General features: G+C 42.3%; 3 protein-coding genes across 3 annotated transcripts in view; 2 read left to right on the top strand and 1 right to left on the bottom strand.

Annotated features, from left to right (window-relative positions):
• The window catches only part of LOC105563769, an 80,569-nt gene that overhangs the window by 50,217 nt on the left and 11,132 nt on the right, over nt 1–19,220 (bottom strand). The gene's annotated exons all lie outside the window — the stretch shown is intronic.
• On the top strand, nt 1,220–15,143 carry LOC105563770. Its single transcript, XM_012015667.1, has 4 exons — nt 1,220–1,544; nt 9,055–9,321; nt 9,916–10,185; nt 10,454–15,143. The coding sequence occupies exons 1-4, from the start codon at nt 1,290–1,292 to the stop codon at nt 10,574–10,576; spliced, it is 915 nt and encodes a 304-aa protein (XP_011871057.1). The 5' UTR covers nt 1,220–1,289; the 3' UTR covers nt 10,577–15,143.
• The window catches only part of LOC105563771 (breast cancer anti-estrogen resistance protein 3), a 12,655-nt gene continuing 9,942 nt past the window's right edge, over nt 16,508–19,220 (top strand). The window contains exon 1 of the mRNA XM_012015669.1: nt 16,508–16,836. Coding sequence (XP_011871059.1) covers nt 16,794–16,836 — 43 coding nt within the window. The 5' untranslated portion in view covers nt 16,508–16,793. The remainder of the gene's footprint in view (nt 16,837–19,220) is intronic.

Here is a 19,220-nt window from a genome sequence, read left to right as displayed (position 1 = left end):
CCTACGCAGGAAAATTCCGTACTTAATATTTTATTGTACATTACTTTGTTCCGTGACTGTTGCTACGTTTTGCGTATTATACCGCGGACTTATTGGTATTGATTAAATTGACGATTAATTCTGTTCAATCGAGAAGATGTTTCGAAACAAAAATCGTTGTTACTTAAATTCTAATTACTAAGATTGGAGATTTTCTCTCAATAGTTGGTGTATACAATCGACATCGCGGAAAAGAGGCCTCAACTGGTTCGATATTAATGACATTCGCCCTGGTAACGTCTCCTTTTTAGAAAGGGAGGATTCGGAATCGATTTCTTCTCAGCAAAATAGACACACGTAAAGTAAATAAAATGCATCTGGTAAAATTTCAAGAAAGAGAAAGTAAACGATAAATTAACGATTATAATAATAAATAATCTTTAACAAGTTAATAAAATTCGTATGGCTCACATGTGATAAACACAAATTTTAAGGAATAAAGGACTGAGAACCGTGACAGGGTGTTAGTGTCTAAATATTTCATATTCTAATTTTATTGCGAAAAATATTACCTCAGCCAGGGTTTGAACCTAGACCTTCCTCTCGCTAGGCGGGCGTCTCAACCAATTCGACCGAGGCATATGAAAATATTCATCGCGATAAACAATTTAATGTCGTTCCCCGAATGCCACCTATCGTGACAATATTCGAAAATGAGAACTGTGCGCCGACTTAAATCGTCAGTCTTAAAACACAGCACAATCATCCCTACAATGTATCTCCATTATTACCCTCCCACCCGATCAAATAATTAAATGAAAATAAGAAACGCGTGTTGCGTCCGCGTAAATTAACAAATTAATAAAATTCGTATGGCTCAAATGTGATAAACACAAATTTGAAGGAATAAAGGACTAAGAGCCGTGACAGGGTCTTAGCGTCTAAATATTTCGCAAGAATTTTTTCGCAATAAATTTAGAATATGAAATATTTAGACGCTAACACCCTGTCACGGCTCTTAGTCCTCTATTACTTCAAATAATCTTTAGTCTATTTGGAATACAATTTATTTTAACATAATCTGAAAATCTTAAAAATTTAGCTATGAACACGAACGATATTAAAAATTAGAAAATTGCTGCAAATTATTTCCTTCGATATTTCTTGCTAAAAAAAAAACAATTGTACATATCACACTTTACACATCGATTAAAAAGTGCAATTGTAGAAACATTTGGTGTTTTCAAGTTATCTCACATTATTACCCTATTTTATGACATGTTTATTGAGCCAAGTTTCTCGATTGATTAATGGCTCGCGCAGCGAAAATTTCATTCAGCCCAACAGCGAGGAGGGTAGGTGGCCGGGAGGAGGCGACGGCGCGAGCCGTCGAAGAGGGTGAGAAGAGAGAACTTGTACTTCGAGGCAGGTCGGTTAGGGGCGCTACACCCTCGCCAACATGGCTGTCGCGGTCTGATACTACGCGCGAGTCACCACGCATCCGGGCTCCCGTGCCACATCTGTTATCAGGAGACCGCAGCGGTTCGCGCGAGCGGAAAAATCACGTGAGTACAGCAGAACTCGTGGCGAGAGTCCTCGCGATACTCGCGGATGCAGAAATCCGTCGCGGGTAGCGTCGCCAACACGAAATATTCGCGTCGAACGGAACGAGTGTTATCCGACAAGGTACGGCTGGCCTGCGTGCGAGTTACATCGTGCATAAGTGTGCGCGCGTGTGTATGTGTGATACCCTCTTGTATGTACAATTGCGTCGGTGTTTCAAGACGCGTGTCTACATCGGCGATCAATAAAACGATGGCGGAGAGCGGAATATTTCGACACGACGTGCGTGTATTCTCGCACCCCCGTCGCTCAAGACACCCCCGACGTCTCGTTCTGCCCCTGTCGCACCACCCCCGTCCGCACCCGTGTGCCACCACCTCCTACGCGCGCTGTCCCTTCCCGGAAGTGATCATTCAGCTCTGTCGTTATCCGCTTCGCCGACGATACCCCACAAGATGTCGCGTCGAGGGGCGAGGGGGAGGTTGATAACGTCGCGGACATTTCAACCCCGTTATCGTCCACGTCGGACGCATCGTGATTCAAACGGCCGATATCTCGGAAAAGCTTTAAAGGTCTCGAACGTTTCATTGTACTTGACCGTTTTACGTCAATTGTAATAAATAATAATATTACAAACGTACGAGTGGGATCATCGAGCACACGTGCGACGGAGAGCAGATTTATCTCACCTGCCGATACTCGCCTGTAGTTCGTAATGCTCGTATTTCCTATGCTTTTATGAAACGAGAGTTTTGCATCTCGTGAAGGTTAGCAGGTTTCTCGCTTAGGGTTGGAGTTGTTTGTTCGCTTTATTTCGTTAGATTTCAAGCACACATCTGTGACCTGAATAAAGTCCGACATCTTACTCATCTGAAACCATCGGCGAGGGACGGGGAACTCCGTTTTCCTCGGCCCTCGTAAGTATCGACTTACAACGGTAAATACATTCTCGCGTGGAACTGTACAGGGTGTGTCAGAAACGCCACGCTGCTTCCTTTCAGTTAGATTCGCTCCGGCAAATCCGAAGTCAATCCACTGCTAATGAGGATTTACCGGTGAACGCGATTGCAAGCTTATGCAGAATTGAGTATTGAGCGAGATCGCGTCGTTCCAGACATTAAAGTGGGTCACATGTCCGGAATTAATTAAAATTAATCGGTCCGCGTAATTTATTTTGGTTTACAAAGCTACAAGTAAGCTGCTCCTGGGGTGGACATTCCCGTCTTACGGTTACAAACTCTGCTTTGTATTAATATATCATAAAAATGCGAAATTTATAAGACAAGGATTGTCGCTTTAATGATATGAAAGAAATTCTTTCACGAGTTAAGATTAATAGCAATTGTGAAAGTAGTGTTACGTCTTGTTCACGTACACAGTTGGAAAATTTGTGTTTTCTTGTTAAAGAAAATGCCAGTTAAAATTTCTGCGTTAAATGTTTAACACAATCATGTGTTAATTTAACATATTGCTCTTGTGTTAATTGACCTCACATGTAAAATTATTGAAATAACTGGAAAAAAACGTTAAAACAACACAATGCGTACTTATTTTTTAATCTTACACAATACATATGTTCTATATTATTAGTAACAAGATTTATCTGTTAAAATTTACATAATAAAATATTGATTTTATTCTATATAACATAAGTGACAGCGATTTCGAACCGTCATTTAACTTATTACATCTGTAAAGTGTAAAAATTACATTAAAAAAAATTAATTTTGTCATTAAAAATATGTTAATTTCACGCAAACTTTATTTCAAATTATTTTGAGATCTGCATTTATTTTGCGTTAAAATATTAACAGAGTGTTAGTGTGACCATTTAACATATCCATATTATGTTAAATTAACAGAAAAATTTGTGTGGACCGTTTGGGACATGTGATATCTGTTAAATTTAACACAAATTTTTCAACTGTGTAACGTGTCATCGAGATATAAAGCTAGGCTTTCTCTAGCGTCGTCGAGGCGTCTCGCGCGGCGACACGTTCTGACAAGGACGAAAGTGCAGCCAGAAATTCGACGAATGACCCGCAAACTTTTCAGTCTGAGACGATCGAAGGCGTCTCGCGAGAAACCCCGACGTGCTTTTCACGTCGAGATATCCAGTTGCAAGCGATAATGCACCCTCGATATGTAGTCCCGACACGTATGTACGATGTAGGTAGAATAGCGCGATACGAGTGGTACATTAAAGATTCTGCACGAATATCTCAGCGTAATAATTAATAAACGCAATTTCCACTTCCTTGCTTGTCGTGAATTTTCAATTTGACGAAAGTATGTAAGATGTACGAAAAGTGTACAGAATCGATCTGAATAAAACATTCGGTGTGTACCACTGTCGATATATCGGACTTACGATGTATTCCCCGGCTAAGTTATGGCAAAATATGTATTGGTTCAGACCTTAGATTATTCACGAATGTTTCCGTTGAACAATAATTTTGCAATGTTACAAATTATTAATATTTCAAGTTCTCAAATTATTCTTCTCGAAACTTATTTTACGGAAAAGAACTTTGTTGTGCATTTGTTAATTATTTTTGTATGGAAAAGCACTCTTCAAAAAGTTTCTTCTTTGTAATATATATAAAAAATATATATATATAATCTAGAGCGGAAGAAAATTTTTTTATCAAAAAAGTGAATGGTTTAGATAAATATTTTCTTGTAATTTTGAAAACTAATAATTCTAGTTTATACTTTAACAGCTTATACTTTTGCGATCGAAACAAGTAAATGGTTTGAGTAAATATTTTTTCTAATTTTTAAAAACAATTTCACTGTTTATACTTTTGAAAAAAGTAATTAAAGCGTAACCTTTATCGTAGAATGTTTCCAAGTATTGTATCACGAAAGAAGCAAATCCCATTGAAGGGATGCCATCAAGTCGCCATCTTGCCTGACAAAGTCGATACTGGGTCTTGTGGGTTTTTCTCCCTAGAGCCCTTTGATGATGATGTGTATCCGATTTCACCAAGAAATATCCTCCTTTATATTCTTTGATACACAGTGATCAAAATTGCGATAAAGTTGATCGAAGAGTCAACCATCAAGTTTCTCTAGAAAAGTATACGCTACGACGACGTATCAGTTACAGTGTTTACTTCCACCGATATTTTATAATTAATTCGATCGGCATCTCTGTTCACCTTGCGCAAATAATGCAAAATTGCGTAAATTTACTCGTCTGACCGGCAAGACGTCGTAAAAGTTCCCTGTAATTTGTCGGCCGGCTTTAACGGCCGCTTTTATCACCCTTTTCTACTACAATAAGATGCTTTCACATCTTATTTTACTGCTCGCTCCGTTACACTTATTATTTATGTTCACCATCTGCTTCAACTCAAACGCGCCGTACCTTTAAGATATTTATAGTCAAATGAACTTATAATTGATGACTGTGCATAATTAGAAAGCATATGGTGAACGTTAATAGTACCGTCAAACTTTCACTGAACAAAAAGAACTTCCTTTAACTATTTTATGTCTAAATTCCTTCCTTCCATACACATTTCGTTCATGAGCAGAATTTTTGGTGATTTTCAAAAATTATTATTAATCTAGCATTTGAAAATAAAACAGCAACGACAAAGAGAGTCACTTCCAAATACAATATTCACCTGCACGCGCGATCGACCACGCAACTTATGCAGTCACGATTGTTCCCATTCGTTACCATATTGTGTCAGCGTGTTCTCGACACCCTACGGTCCGGAGACGCGAAAAGTTTCAATAGAGAATGTGTGTTTCATGTGTCGATGCCGCCAGACATAGTTAAATGATGTGGCAGGCAATGGCGTAACGTCCAATGATGTCAAGCATCGTTCGATTGTTTCAGAACAGTTCGTGATATTTGTTGCTTGTTGGAAGCGCGCATTACGGAGACGATTGATACTTTAGAGGACCATTCAACAAGGTGCCCATTAAACAGGAATCATTACGAAAGATTTGCGCCGCATCCGATGTACGATCTGTGACGTCTGATATTCAATAGAAAGATTCGTTTTTCAGAGAGAGAGAGAGAGAGAGAGAGAGAGAAATTTCGTTAGACGGAGCAGAAAGCATGTTCTTCCATCGGATATCGGAATGTCAAATATCTGCCATAATGTCGAACTCACCATTATACGTACGTTTACCGATGAAAAACGTCCGTCATGCGCTCGCTCGACCCTTACTTTGCGGGTGTCCCTCGTATTTTGATAAAAAGGAAAATTACCATTCGTATATTTGTAACATAAATTATGAGGGTTGAATAAGAAATGAATTATTGGCGCTGTCAGCTCGAAGTTTTAAAATACCCCGCGAGCGCGATATTTCACTTGCATCGCACAGCTGTCATTAATGCACCGTCGAACCTAGGACACCGAGTGACCCAAATCCACTGGAAATTTTGCAATCGGGTGTCACTGGCATTCCATCGCCGCCGGCGACACAATTATCTCTTACAAAATACGATCCACGCTGAAAATCCCAATTCGATCGCGGGACTTCCCGTGGGCATTCAAACTGCGCATTCGTTTCCAAACGACTTTTATGCCACGTCAAAGCGTTAACTGCATTGCTACTGGCATGCCGCGAAATAATAATGGAACGTTTATATTTAATACGCTTACGTATTCGACGATAAACAAATGGAGTAATGGCTAACCACATTCACTTTGTCACTCGGCCCTGAAAATCCTGCTTCCCATTTCGAGGATTCTTGTTTACCCCCCCCCCCCCGAGGTTTTTTCAAACCTTTTGTAAGCTCGTTTACAAGAGGAGTTTGGCAGGCACGCGCGCGTACGATTGGGAGAACTGACGAATAAATTCTTTTTCGTTTGCACGGCTCCCTATTTGATGCACGACAGCCGGGAGACGATGTCGATTAATCATCACGACGGATGAACAATGATCGCTTTCGTAAATTATACTTCGATTTGTACTTGATGGAATATTCATGAGAGCCTGACATTTACTACAAGTTCGAAGTTTTAATAAGATCGCAAAATACAATTGTCGCCCACCGTGAGTTTCCCAACAGCTCACGTCTCCTTCATGAAGACCTATCTTGTATTTACATCTTTTAATTAGAAATGATTATCCGCCTGAAAAACGGCGACTTTAATTATAAGATATCTCTTCTGTTAATATTATCTCACGGTGGACCGCTCAGCAATAATTAGCTTAAACTATTTAACTCAATATATTTCAATTATTAGACGTTTTCGAGCGTAGAGAAGCTGCGCGAGGGGAAAAAAAAAGAAAGGGAGAGAACGCGGGCGGAAATATCGTGCATCCACAAACGCCGAAACGTGTCCCAAGCGAGACTGAGATGTAAACACGTTGAGTTGCCGCGTAATGGAACGAGAAAACAGGGGAAACGGGTAAAAATGCACCGAGCGGAAGATGGACGCGACTCCGTAGATATACACCCACGGGGAGATTGGAGATTGCCAAGTAAAGAAAGAGAGAGAGGGGCTGATAGGTACCCCTGGACAGAGACGAAAGTACCAAGGGGTGGATGAAGCCAAGCGAGAAGGAAACTAGGACGAGAGGTGTTGGCCCAGGATGGGAGTGCGTTGGTACCAGCTCGGGCCACTGACACGCCGTCCAGTCCTGCGCAACACTAGGGGAAGAGGGGAGGAGGAGAGGGAAAGAAGGGAGCGAGAGGGCGGATGGAAACGCGCGGATTCTCCCGGCCCCCGCCGACCGATGCAACCTACTTTGTCGCCTGTTTCATTTGTACGATAAAACGTCGCCCTATCCGTCTATCTTATCCGTTGAGCGGTGATTTCCGTCCAGATGGAATTTTTCATCAAAGTTTTACGCTCGTCCGTTTGCCCGCGCGAGTTACATTTCGCCATTCCGATTAAAACTTGGCGATTTCGCGACGCGAGCGACGGAGTTTCGCATATTAAATTTTGATAATCAAACGTTCTCGGAATTGATCGTACATAATGGAATATGCTTAATAAGCAAGTTTCTTCATTCCCCCTGCAATTGATATAAAACTTTCGTAATCCTCTGTTGAATTTTCTTAATCCTCTGTTAAAGTTAAGTTAAAGTACGGCTCTCTCTCTCTCTCTCTCTCGAGTTCTCGAATACTTTTAAGCTCTCATTATCTTTTGTTCGAGCGCGATGGTCTTCGCATTTTCTTCGCCGCAGTCACGCGTTAAGAATCGTAACCTCCTTGCGTCGCCACGTGCGAGAATGGAGGGAAAAAGATTATTTCGAGAGATGCAATTCTCCGCCGCGTCATTGTCCGAACTGCCGAGTGATCTTCATCACTCGCAAATCCCAACAACAGCTGCCGTTTATGGCATCGCGACACGTCCGACCGCAAATAGGTCTGTTCCACTTGCGAATACGTATCGGAAAACCGCCCGCGCTATTGTTCCTGACTTTGTCAACCGCAAGGATCCGGTGACACAATTTGAACGGTCGGTAGGAGGTCTGACCTTAAGAATAAGGACTTGCTCCACTCGCGGGAGACGATCCAAGTCATCTCTAGCTCGATCTTTGTCAGCTTATCGATTTATCTGGCGGTTTTACTCCGACATGACGACGAAGGCCGGCACTTCAATCTTCTGTGTTTACCCCGGGAGTTTGCAGCACGAAATTCGGAATCTTGTTATCCTCTATCCGTCACGCTCAATAACGAAATTCTCGTAATTAATAACGGTCCCCGGCAAATTCAGTCGATCCAGACTGAATTGCACTAACGCGCGCGCAGGTGACAGCATTAGCAATCATATTTTCATAGCAATTCAGAAAGCCGGGTCTCTCCTTACGTTTTACTCGAGGCAGAGAACGCGGCAAATATTTTCGCGCGCCGCATCGAAATGATAATATCGTGCGGCACGACGTGCCAGAATCATCGCTCGGGCTCGTCCTCGATTCCGCCGGCCTCTCCTTTCCGGAAGGAGCTTAAGGGCGGGGTAAGCTTCGCGTCTGTAAAGTCGGCCGCAAATGCACCAAGTCGAGTGGCGGCGGTACGTCGACCGCCAATATCCGCAAACTCGGTCAGTAGGTCAACGACAGATGCATCCGGTGCAGTTGCGTGATCTCGCGGGTATAGAGTAAAGTTCTCGTTCCGAGCCGAGTCAACCTATTTCGGACCAAAAAATTGGAAATTATTATCCAACTAAAGAGAATAAGTTTTCGCTCGCTCTGCGCCGCCTTACGTTCGGCCCATTATTTTTTTCTACTTCCGCCTCTCTGTACTTCTCCAATCCTTATTTTATTTATGACAAACTCCCGTTTCTTCACTCAAGTTAATACGTCCCTCACTTCACTCTTTCCAGAGTGTTTTTCACTTAAATTCTTATATATTGAAGATTCAGAGTCGCGCAGTTGCTAATTTAAAAGTTGGCTCGAAATGTAGGGCGAATATTTCACTTTATATCCCCGCGAATCCCCGGACACGTCCGTTACTCGCGAGATGCGATTTCTCGATGAAATACTCGTCTCGCGATTGATTCGCAAATGAAAACACGATCACCGTCCTTTTCGTAGGCCACGAGAACGAAGAAATTCGTCAAGCTGGCGCCGTTCAAGCTCCGTTTCTCGAAGATGCTGAAATCGCGCAGCTCCGGCGATAGTCGCAGCAACAGCGTGGAATCCGAGGAACAGCAACGGCAAATTAATCAGTCGTTGCCGTCGGGCACAGACGAGTTTGCGGATGCGCCCGAGGCGGAAACGGACAAGAATTGTTTGTCGGTTAGAAACGAGCAGACGATCCCCAGCTCGCCCCCGCCCTCGTACGAGCACGTTCTCGAAGAGGTGAGTGCGCCCATACCTCGGATGGTGATTTACTAGATCTCGATGCGGATTACGTATCGCGCGGGTGACGCGGGAAAAAAAATGCACGATCGACATTTTCGATCGCGTCAACCGAGAGAGCTGTTTGCGCGACCCGCGTTCAATTCCGAGGATTACGCGTGGTAATACGCTCGATTAATTCTATACGGGGCTGAGTATCGCGCGGAACGCGAAATATGCGGCTCGAAGCGCCCCGAGGTCGATACCTACGACAGCTCGCTGATGGAAAATGCAACGTGCGGGATTAACGTGGTGTACACGTGGACCGTGTATATAGTTGCCTGTGATCCGTCGTGCGATAATTCGCGCCACGTTGTCCATACATCGCAGCGTAACAAACAGTCGCGTCACACGTACAGCTGTTGCCAGTAGCGATCACTCGCCACAGGCTGCACGCTATAAAGCACTTCGTGTACACGTGCCAAGTGTCGCTTCGTAATCCCTTGCTAATGAAAATTTCGGAACGTCACAGCGACCCGAGACCCGGCGAATTCTGCGCCCTTATGCCGTCACTTTTCGGTCTTTCTCAATTGTCGAAAACGTTGCGGTTCACAGACACGAATGGAATCGTCAGCCATCGCGCTACGGGAGGCTAAGGAGGAGGACAGGGAGAAACAGGTCCCCAAGAACGAGACGAGTACGGAAGACGCCGAGGACGGTGACGGGGGTGACGACGGCAGTGGCGGTCCCGGAGGCGGGGACAGGAAAGCAGCCAAGGGGCCGAAGATACTTCATAAATCGAGCAAAGAGTTCTACAAGGCGATGGCGAAGCAATGGGGCATCACTTGCAAGATGAGCGATCATTGCAGATGTTTGGATTGCCAGGTACGTTTGTAAAAAGACACGCTCGCGCTATTCGAGATAGATTTCAGGTAGATTCAAGTCCCGAACGTTCCAATTGCACCGATAATAAAACGTCAAAAAAATATTTTCGTTTTAAAACGAAACTGACGGAGAAAGCGAGAGAAATTGATATTGGAATGACTGATCGAAATGGAAGTTTTATTTTGCCAGCTCGGCTCGCGAGTTTACGTTTGCAATTTCGAAAGGCGCAAGGTTACATCGCGTCATAGTGAAACGCGTTCCGTTGCAGAGCCATTATTTCGACTGCGACTACGAGAAGGACGAGCAAGGGAAGGGCGACGGCGGCCTCAGCGCCGGCACGCCTATGTTCATCTCCGAGGTGATGCACGGCACCGCCTGCGCCCTCCTGTAAATCGCCGCGTTCTTCCGGTTCCGCTTCTCTCCTCGACGGGAGAGACGCCTACCTGATCACCACACGCACAAACCAGGAATCAGCGCCTAAAGAACGACGGGGGAGCTTCATGCATTTATATTCTGTACAACATGCGCGATGTCGGCGAGACATCTGCGCCTATTTCAACATAAGAGGAAACAAGAAGCTACTCACGCGCGCGATGAAATGTTAAGGCCTCATACGCGTTCGGCGTACGAAGGTGCGAGATAAATTATTTTCAGATTAGACTACTAAAACTGTGTATGTACACGCAGAGAGCACATCTAATGACAACCAACGCTATAATTGCGCTGCTCCTACGCCAAGAGAAAACCGGAGGTATATTCGTTTCCCTTTGCATAGGAGCTGTCCAGTTATTAGATATAAAGTAGAGTAGAAAGAGATACATTTGAATATAATACAACACTTTTAAACAATTCGAATATCACGCCCCTCCGATGAAAGGTCTGCAGCGCCTTTTCACGCTCGTCGGAAACAAAACGCTTTTCAAGAACTTCTTTTAACAACTTGAAGAATATTTTCTATTGCCGTATATTTGAATTGTTTAAATGTGTGGCCTAACGTTCAAATGTGCTCTCATCTCTCTTACAGACTTATTTTCTCAGCATTCGATGTAATATGTGTCGTACCACGTTGCAAAGAGCCGCGTCAATTGGTGCAACGTTTGCAAAGTCATTTTGTGGCAACTTTGCGTAATTTGCGATGCGAGTCGTTTATCCTTATTGCGACCGGCGCTTAAAGACTAAGACGTAGAAGATCATCGGCGTGCGCTTAATTGCTGTCAATTGCATTGCGCTCGTTCCAATTGGAATTTTACGACAGAGTGACAGAATTATACGACCCGGAGAAACGGATCAAATTCAATATTTAATTCCTACTTTACGCCTCATTATTTGAAACACAATCGACTACGAGATTGTCTCATTGGAATTTTAAGTTAGGAAATAGAATGATATTTAAACTTATGCCCCAAATTCTTAGTTTCATTTACCTACTGGCATGTGCTTTAGCATATTATATAAAGAAAAAGAATCCATACCAGAGCACGAGAAATTTAATAAAATCCGTACATCCGCGCAGGGAATCAGCATTGTTCTATTATTGGCATACGGGTTTCACATATTCCACCGTAAAAATTCGAACACTAAAGATTTTCTTACATTGAAATTCTTTCAAGCCGCCCAACGCATTCAAAATACGTCCGCGTATTTTCGAGGACCTATTAATATCCTCTTGTGGCTGACAGTAATTATATTACAGATATACAGATTAACAGTTGTATAAATTGTTTCATGTGACGTTAGGTCTACAGCGGAGGTAACAGGAAATATTCAGTGTAAGAGACATTCGTGTGTATTAGTCTGAAACTTTTTGAAATAATTTGTACATCATTTTTAATATGGAGTGTATACAGTTTTTCGCGAAAAGTTGTCACGCTGCTTTTAAAAGTGCAGTAATATAAAAAGTCTACGAGTTAAAAATTAACTTGATATAAATATAATTCATAAATTTTGACGTCAACCGTAATCCTCCGCTTCTGAGAGATGCGTTTGTACGTAAATTTAATGCAAAAGTTAAAATTAAAATGATAAAGTATACAATTAACATAAGTCTATATGCACAGATTATATTATTTTTTGAAATTTACAAACGTACACTTTGCGTGTATTAATTTCCTACATTTTAGTTCAATAGATTCATCGCAAAGCTCTAAGTCAAAGATTTCTTTTACATTAATAAATATAAATATTATTTTATATTTCCTGTTACACCTCCAAAATATACAATCTGTAACAATCGGCCTATTCCAACGCCATTTTCCAACGCGAAATTATTTGTCTACCTTTTGAGCCCACACGTTCTGAACTTTACAATTTCATAAGAAGTTTTTAATATTACGTGTACCATGTCGTACACATCAAGATTCTGACTTGTACTGCGCCGACTTACTGTCAAATTTAAACCATTATTATTAGATGGACCACAAATCGTTTTCCAAATTGTTTATGCGTGTTAAAAAGACACGATCGTATGAACCTTGCGGAGAGGACTCCAAACCTTCGTAAAGTTTTTCTAAAGGGAACGAGTGTCGCGAAGCGCAAAGGCCCCCCGGTTTTCTTTCGGGGAGAAGAATAGCTAAATAACTAACAATGTTAAAAGTAGTGACTTTCCGTGAAAAAGCGTTCGAAGAAATCGAAACTCATGAAACACATGAAAGTATTTTAGATGAGATCGTCGGACCCTCGAACTCGGCGACGTTAATCGTGAACCCTTGAAGGGCAAAATAGTGACACAGCGATTGAAAAGAATTCCAGCGAAACATAACGCAGTACCTGCCTACACTTGTTTTTATAAGAATCGTTTCTTTTGTATCTCACAGCGGACGGGAGACAACTATACGCGGACACGATATTGCCATACTTCTTTTTTATACAGAATGCCCTTCCGAAATACTTATACTTCGACCGTAATTTTTTTAACTTAGGTATCCAAGCGTCAAACCAATATAAGTTCCATGCAAAGTCTTCTGAGGAGATCCTATTACTTTCTAAGTTTTGAAATTTGAAAAAACAATAAGTCTCTCTCTTACAAATCCTTAGTTCTATTATCCGTAATGTACAAATTGTGATTATTTGTTCTTTACAATTAATTGGAGAGAAAATTAGTCGTGAAGAAAATCACGAAGCTGTATCTAAAAGACTTGGCAAAAATACTTAAGAAATCAGTAATATATTTCATATTCCGTATCTTTTCTATTTTTAATTTTTTTTAAATTTTAATTTTTTTAAATTTTAATTCTTTTCCAGATGTCCCCTATATGAGATGCAGTAATCCACTCTTTCTATATTACATTTTAATCTATGAGCATCCTTAGCTTTTATCTTTTTCTATTTGAATTTTTCTTCTTGCTCATCTCACTTATCTCAGAAAATAAATACCATTATCCTGTTTGCCATCTCCGTTGAGACGTTGTCCACCCCGCAAATGGCTTCGGGTCCTAATTGCTCGAAGATATGATTGGGCTTTGCGGGGCATCTTTCCTCTTAATGCCAAATAATCGCACATTTCGCAGCTGTGAATTTCGGCTTTCTTCTATTACGTATCGTTCCTTTACGCCTGAATAAGTTTTTCTCCCTATCGATACGATCCGTTATATGTTTCTACAAGAATACACTTGTCCTAGGAACAGAAATCGAATTTTGCGCGAACAGTGTGTGGATGTATAATTTTCTAATACAGACGCAGATGATTTCCCGACAAGCCATTCCGCCATTTGGAAGATTGAAACGCGAGCGTCACCGGACATTCGTATATATTGCACGTCGCTCGTTTATAGTGTAGTATACGTACCTCTTGTGTGTCTGTGCGTGTCTGTACGATACAGAGACAAAGTAGAAGATAACAAATGAAGAGTATTGTGTACGATCTTTGGCAAGGGAAATTTGAAGAGATCGATTAGACCGCGAGGGAGGACGGCGAAGCGACTGCTTAGCATTATGATCGGTGCTTCCGATTAGCCTTATTAACGAACAAAGTTACTCGCGATGTCGAATTATATTTACATCGACGAGTCACTGACTATTCCTTTCATTTTAACAGCTATCATTTCTTATAGAAATATATTCTAAAGGCATGATGAGAATGAAGGAGCGTCGTTAATTAGCTGAAGCACTAAGAATGACGAAACGCGAGGAAGTGTAAATAAATAATTATTGTTAAAACTCTCCACTTATTAATTAATTTTACCAGCTCGGAGTTCTATTTTCAACTGAACGAACACTTTTGATTAAATCGATTTCCCTCCTCATTTTCAGCGTAAAACATTTTGGCAATGCCAAGCATATCAGTTGTCGCTTATATCTTTGTGTCATTCTCAGTACTTCATCTGCCTGTAAATATCTCGAAGTGTTTGATAGCGAATCCGCCTGAAACCAATATTTATGTAATCGCCGATATTCAATTACTGCACGCGATATCGCTCGTCAACCGACGCGAGTCTATAGTTGGAGGACAGCGCATCCTTTGCGTATCGGACCACTCCATAAATTCGTATTGACAATTGGATTCAGTTATGACAAATCGGAATACAGTTAGCCTACAGAAAAATATTTCAACGGTCAACGTCATATGTTAGAACAGCTCCATTAATTAGCGATATTTTTCGAAGACGGATCTCCAGAAACAGAGAGTGGACGAGTGGAAGAGGGAAAGCGTCAAGGGTCGACCAAGATGTCAATTTATTAGTAGGGAATGTGCAATTTATTCAGCAAGCGTGTTTCTCATTCGAGGGAACTCGTTCGCGAATTGGAACCGACTCTCGCATTAAATCGGTCCTTCGGAGCCTAAATAAAACGACATTGTAAGATCTAGTCGACGTGTGTATACAAAATAACTATTCTGTGTATGTATGGTGTATAGAGAAAATGTGTAATACGGCAGAAATTGTTGTATAGAAAATATTGACTGTAAAACTCGATGTATTCCGACAAACAGCACCAATAAACAAGGCCTAAGCGGTACACGATGTCTCGCTGCGTTACTTTCAGACTTGGCACATTACTCCTTAATCCTCTCATACCGATACTACAGAAAGCGCTATCGCCTGTCGATGAGCAATTCGTCGACGCCGTGTATATTCGGCGATCGAAATCCAGGAGTGCGAAAACATTTTGCACTTTGAAGAATTAACTTTCAATCTAAAGGCATACGTTACACCTGTGGTAAATGCATGGAAATATAATCTCCGATATCGATTCAAGTACGATGACGCGCGCGTCGTTGATCTTTCTATTTTGCAACCTAGGATTTAATCGAGACTCTATCATCATTCTCTATTTATAGACTCGAGCGTGACGTCGTGCAAAATGACGCGAATTCGGTGAGAGACCGGCACGCATGTCAGGGAATACATGTCGAAATGTCCAACAGGTGGTTTACAGGCCGTAACTCGTCGCCTCTTGCATTTGCGTCCTTGCGAAACCTGCTGACACGACAGGAAAAAAAGAAACCTCGGATTAATCCGAGGAGTCGCATTTAGCTGGAACGAGTCCGGGTTTCCGATGACATCACGAGTTGACTCCGCGAGAAGAATCATATTGCCTTGCATCCGCGTGTCAGACACACTTGTGCACGTATTCTTTTTTATCTTTCCCTTTCTCTCTCTCTCTATCTCTTCCTTTTCTCTTTTTCCCTGGAGTCATCGGAATTCTGTATTCTCTCTCATATACACACACACACACACACGAACTTTCAGGGCCACTTCTGAATAGTATCCCTTAAGGACGTTTGTTCCTTATCTTTACTTTGTACCTCTATTGTTATTTTACACTTAAGGTTCTCAGCAAATGTTAGTTCTCAATACCAACATTCAACGTTTTCAGGAAAGCGTGAAATATCGATAGAAACATCAATAGACGCTCACAAGTGTGATCGTTCCGTTTATCGAATTTGACAGTAGCGAGATTCAAGAAGTGGAGTCGCCCACTGACGTTGAAATAACTAAGGAGCTAAATTACATGTCATGATTTGGATGGATTTAACGTTGCAAAATCCACTCGACACGGTTCGCTCGAGAGCCACTTCAAATTCTGAGCGCGGCGTCGCAGTTCCACGTTCGCAAAATGTCAAGAAAAGTTCTGTGAATATATCTTTCAGATCTCTACGTTGCCCGACTCTGATTGAAACGTTTAAGAATGTATAGGCTCGAATACCAGTCGAAGGCCATCATGTGCTACGTCTGGTGACAGTATCGTTTGTTAAATAGCACTCGTCTCTGCCATTTGCTCGTTTAGTTCCCTCCTCCTCTACCATATAATATCTACTATCTCTCTCTCTCTCCCAGTTGCATATCTCTCTCTCATACTATCAGCCTCCCCCGCACTCTGCGTCTCTCTCCTCACGCTGCCGGTCACGTTCTCCTCCTCCTGCGAGCACCACTTGCGTATCGGTGGGTCGGACGGTCTGGCCCCTTCTTTCTAGTGTGTTTGCGCTCAGTTAGCTCGGTATCGCATTATGCTACGGTCAGACTGTGTCGCAGGGTGCTGCAACCGTACTGCCGTGTCAGTGCCGCGCCGTCCGGATCATTTCGCTTCCCGCAGCGCACCCACGATTGGATTCACCAGTGGGAATTCCTGCGGCGCGCACGGCCAGCCGCTGGCATGTGACCGGCGGGAAAATGGGAAAGACCGCCAGCAAACTCAAGTCTCGAAGGAGCCAGAGTCAGTGTGAATTTTCCTATTCCACCTGCCACGTGGTACCATGTGTTACCCCATTTGCGTATTCGTCGTTCGCGTCTCGAGTTCGCTGCCCCTTCGATAGGAAATATCGACGGGCGGTGAACCCGGTGATATCTCGCGGAGATTCTCGCTCGTGCGTAACGAGGTGCGTATTTGCGACAGGACGGACGAAGCAAACGACCGTTCCAATGTTCTTACAATTGTCCGCCGCGTCGCTGGCTTACTTTTAAGCTGGAGGTTGAATACGAAATTCGCTAATGCGTCGTGTACTGCCGAGTCTCGTGTGCCTGCTGGCAAGGGAAAGGCGATATAGTGCACTTATCGGCGATGCATGCGCGCGGATCACATTGCGGGGACACGTGTGCGCTCCGTTTATAATCGCGCCGCTACCCGGACTTCGTGTCCGCGCCACGACTGTCGAGGGCAACGGAAAGCCACGCTCGTAAAGCGATTGTAAACGTTACGTAAATTTCGCAGACACACTCGAAAGAAGAAATGTCGGTCACCGCCGCTGACTCGACACGTGCATACGAGCCAGCATATGAAATTACATGATTATCATTCAAGTGATTAGACTCTTTCCGCCATACCCGGAAATACATTACGAACGGTTAGTCAGCTGTATACCTCAATTAATCATCCAACGTTGCGTTTGACGAGAAACGAATATGGAAATCTCGATACGTGTGTCGTAAAGTGACACCTACGACGCCCGATCGCAGAGCGTGTAATGTTCCGTAATAAATTGGGTTCCATTATCATCCAGAATCAAAGCTGAAAACTAATCGAGTGGAACCTGATGTCTATCGGGAAGATCGATTGATCGCGTCATAAATGTTCTCCAGTGAACCAGATAAAAGTAGGAAAGTGCACAAGTTAGAGGAGAGAATGTGAGGCCGGAAACTGTTTTCATAACTTGCGCACTGGAATCCACGCACGACAAACCTACGATTGATCGCGCATCATATTCGCGCGATGTCGCAAGACCGCGGTGAAAGTACAACTTTTCGCTCTGTTCGAACGAGCACGACCTGTAATTTGCGCGCCGTTACGTAAACCCGCGTTCTATTATTATTTGAAAAATTGTGGAAGAACACGCGCGCTTTCCGCAACGCTGAAAGTTCTCGGCTCGTTTCGGTGGTCTCTCTGGCCGCACGAACGTGACTCGATTGAAATTCCTCTTGCGCACGTAATTACACGACGACGAAGGAAACGGGGACCTTCTGGGCGCAGGTTACATTCGTTTAAAGGTACTGTTTGACGAAAGTAAACGTTGACGTTCAAAAACATACGGTATTCTCACATTCTCGTAATGGCATTCTTCACTTGGAGTCAACTTGTGTAAAACCATCGTTACTTTATCGTTTTTTTTTTACCTTTTAACATTAAATAGCAATCAAGTTAATATCTTCCGAACCATACTCTGAAATCGAGCAAATAGATGTACGTATCTGTTTATTTTCGAAAAGAGATTTTTTTCTCATAATCTGAAAAATGTTGATTACACATTCGAGTCTTTAATTTAAAAAGTATGGCGATTTAATTAACAAATGTGTAAAAATGAACTTATCAACCTGAAATACTGCACGCAGTAGCTCGTAATGTATTAAGTCAGTATTCTGAAAAATCTATTTAGTTGCCCCAAATAAAAGAAATTTTATTCTCACAATTCTTTAAAAAAAAACAAACATCCGATTCTGTCAGTGGAATAATTTCCAAGTAGATTAAAATAGAGAGATGGAGAGACGAACAGATGTGAGAGTGTTATCACAAGCCGGTTCCACGGTAAAATATTTAACTTGGTTTATCTCTACAACCGTCTGCGCTACCGTGATTGCAGTACAGTATGGTCTGCAAAAATATGTATTTTCATATTATTTCGAAATTAAATTGAATTGAATTAACTGAGACGAGCTTTTGCATATATGACTAGACACTCTGAAATAAGTTTTGTTCGTCGCTTCTGTTTTTACTTAATTTTTATCCCTTGCCCGTCCGGGATTGTTAAACGTCATAGAGATGTAAAAATTATCCGTTTCTAAAGATGCAGCTTTTAATAATTAAACCGTAATAAGTAGTTCCGTAATATTGTACGAAAATCGAGGTCATTTCACGACGACGAAAATTGTGCCTGGATTATCTCTTGCTTTTGCGGTCGATGGAGCCTCTCTAAACATCGCATAGATATCTCGGTAAACAGGGGACCTTATCACTATCGCCAGGTATTATGTTCGCTCGCAGGGTATACGAGCAAGAGATACGCAGAAAGAACGAGGCATATATAGTATGTCTATACATATATATATATACAGGGTGGGCCATTTTAATTTATACAGTCGATTTTTTAAAAAACTAAAAGAGATATG

The sequence above is a fragment of the Vollenhovia emeryi genome, unplaced genomic scaffold (assembly GCF_000949405.1).
Source record: "Vollenhovia emeryi isolate VEMERY1.0 unplaced genomic scaffold, V.emery_V1.0 DF939172.1, whole genome shotgun sequence".
Lineage (NCBI taxonomy): Eukaryota > Metazoa > Arthropoda > Insecta > Hymenoptera > Formicidae > Vollenhovia > Vollenhovia emeryi.
The sequence above is the reverse complement of the archived record's forward strand: the minus strand, read 5'-3'. Positions and strand labels throughout refer to the sequence as shown.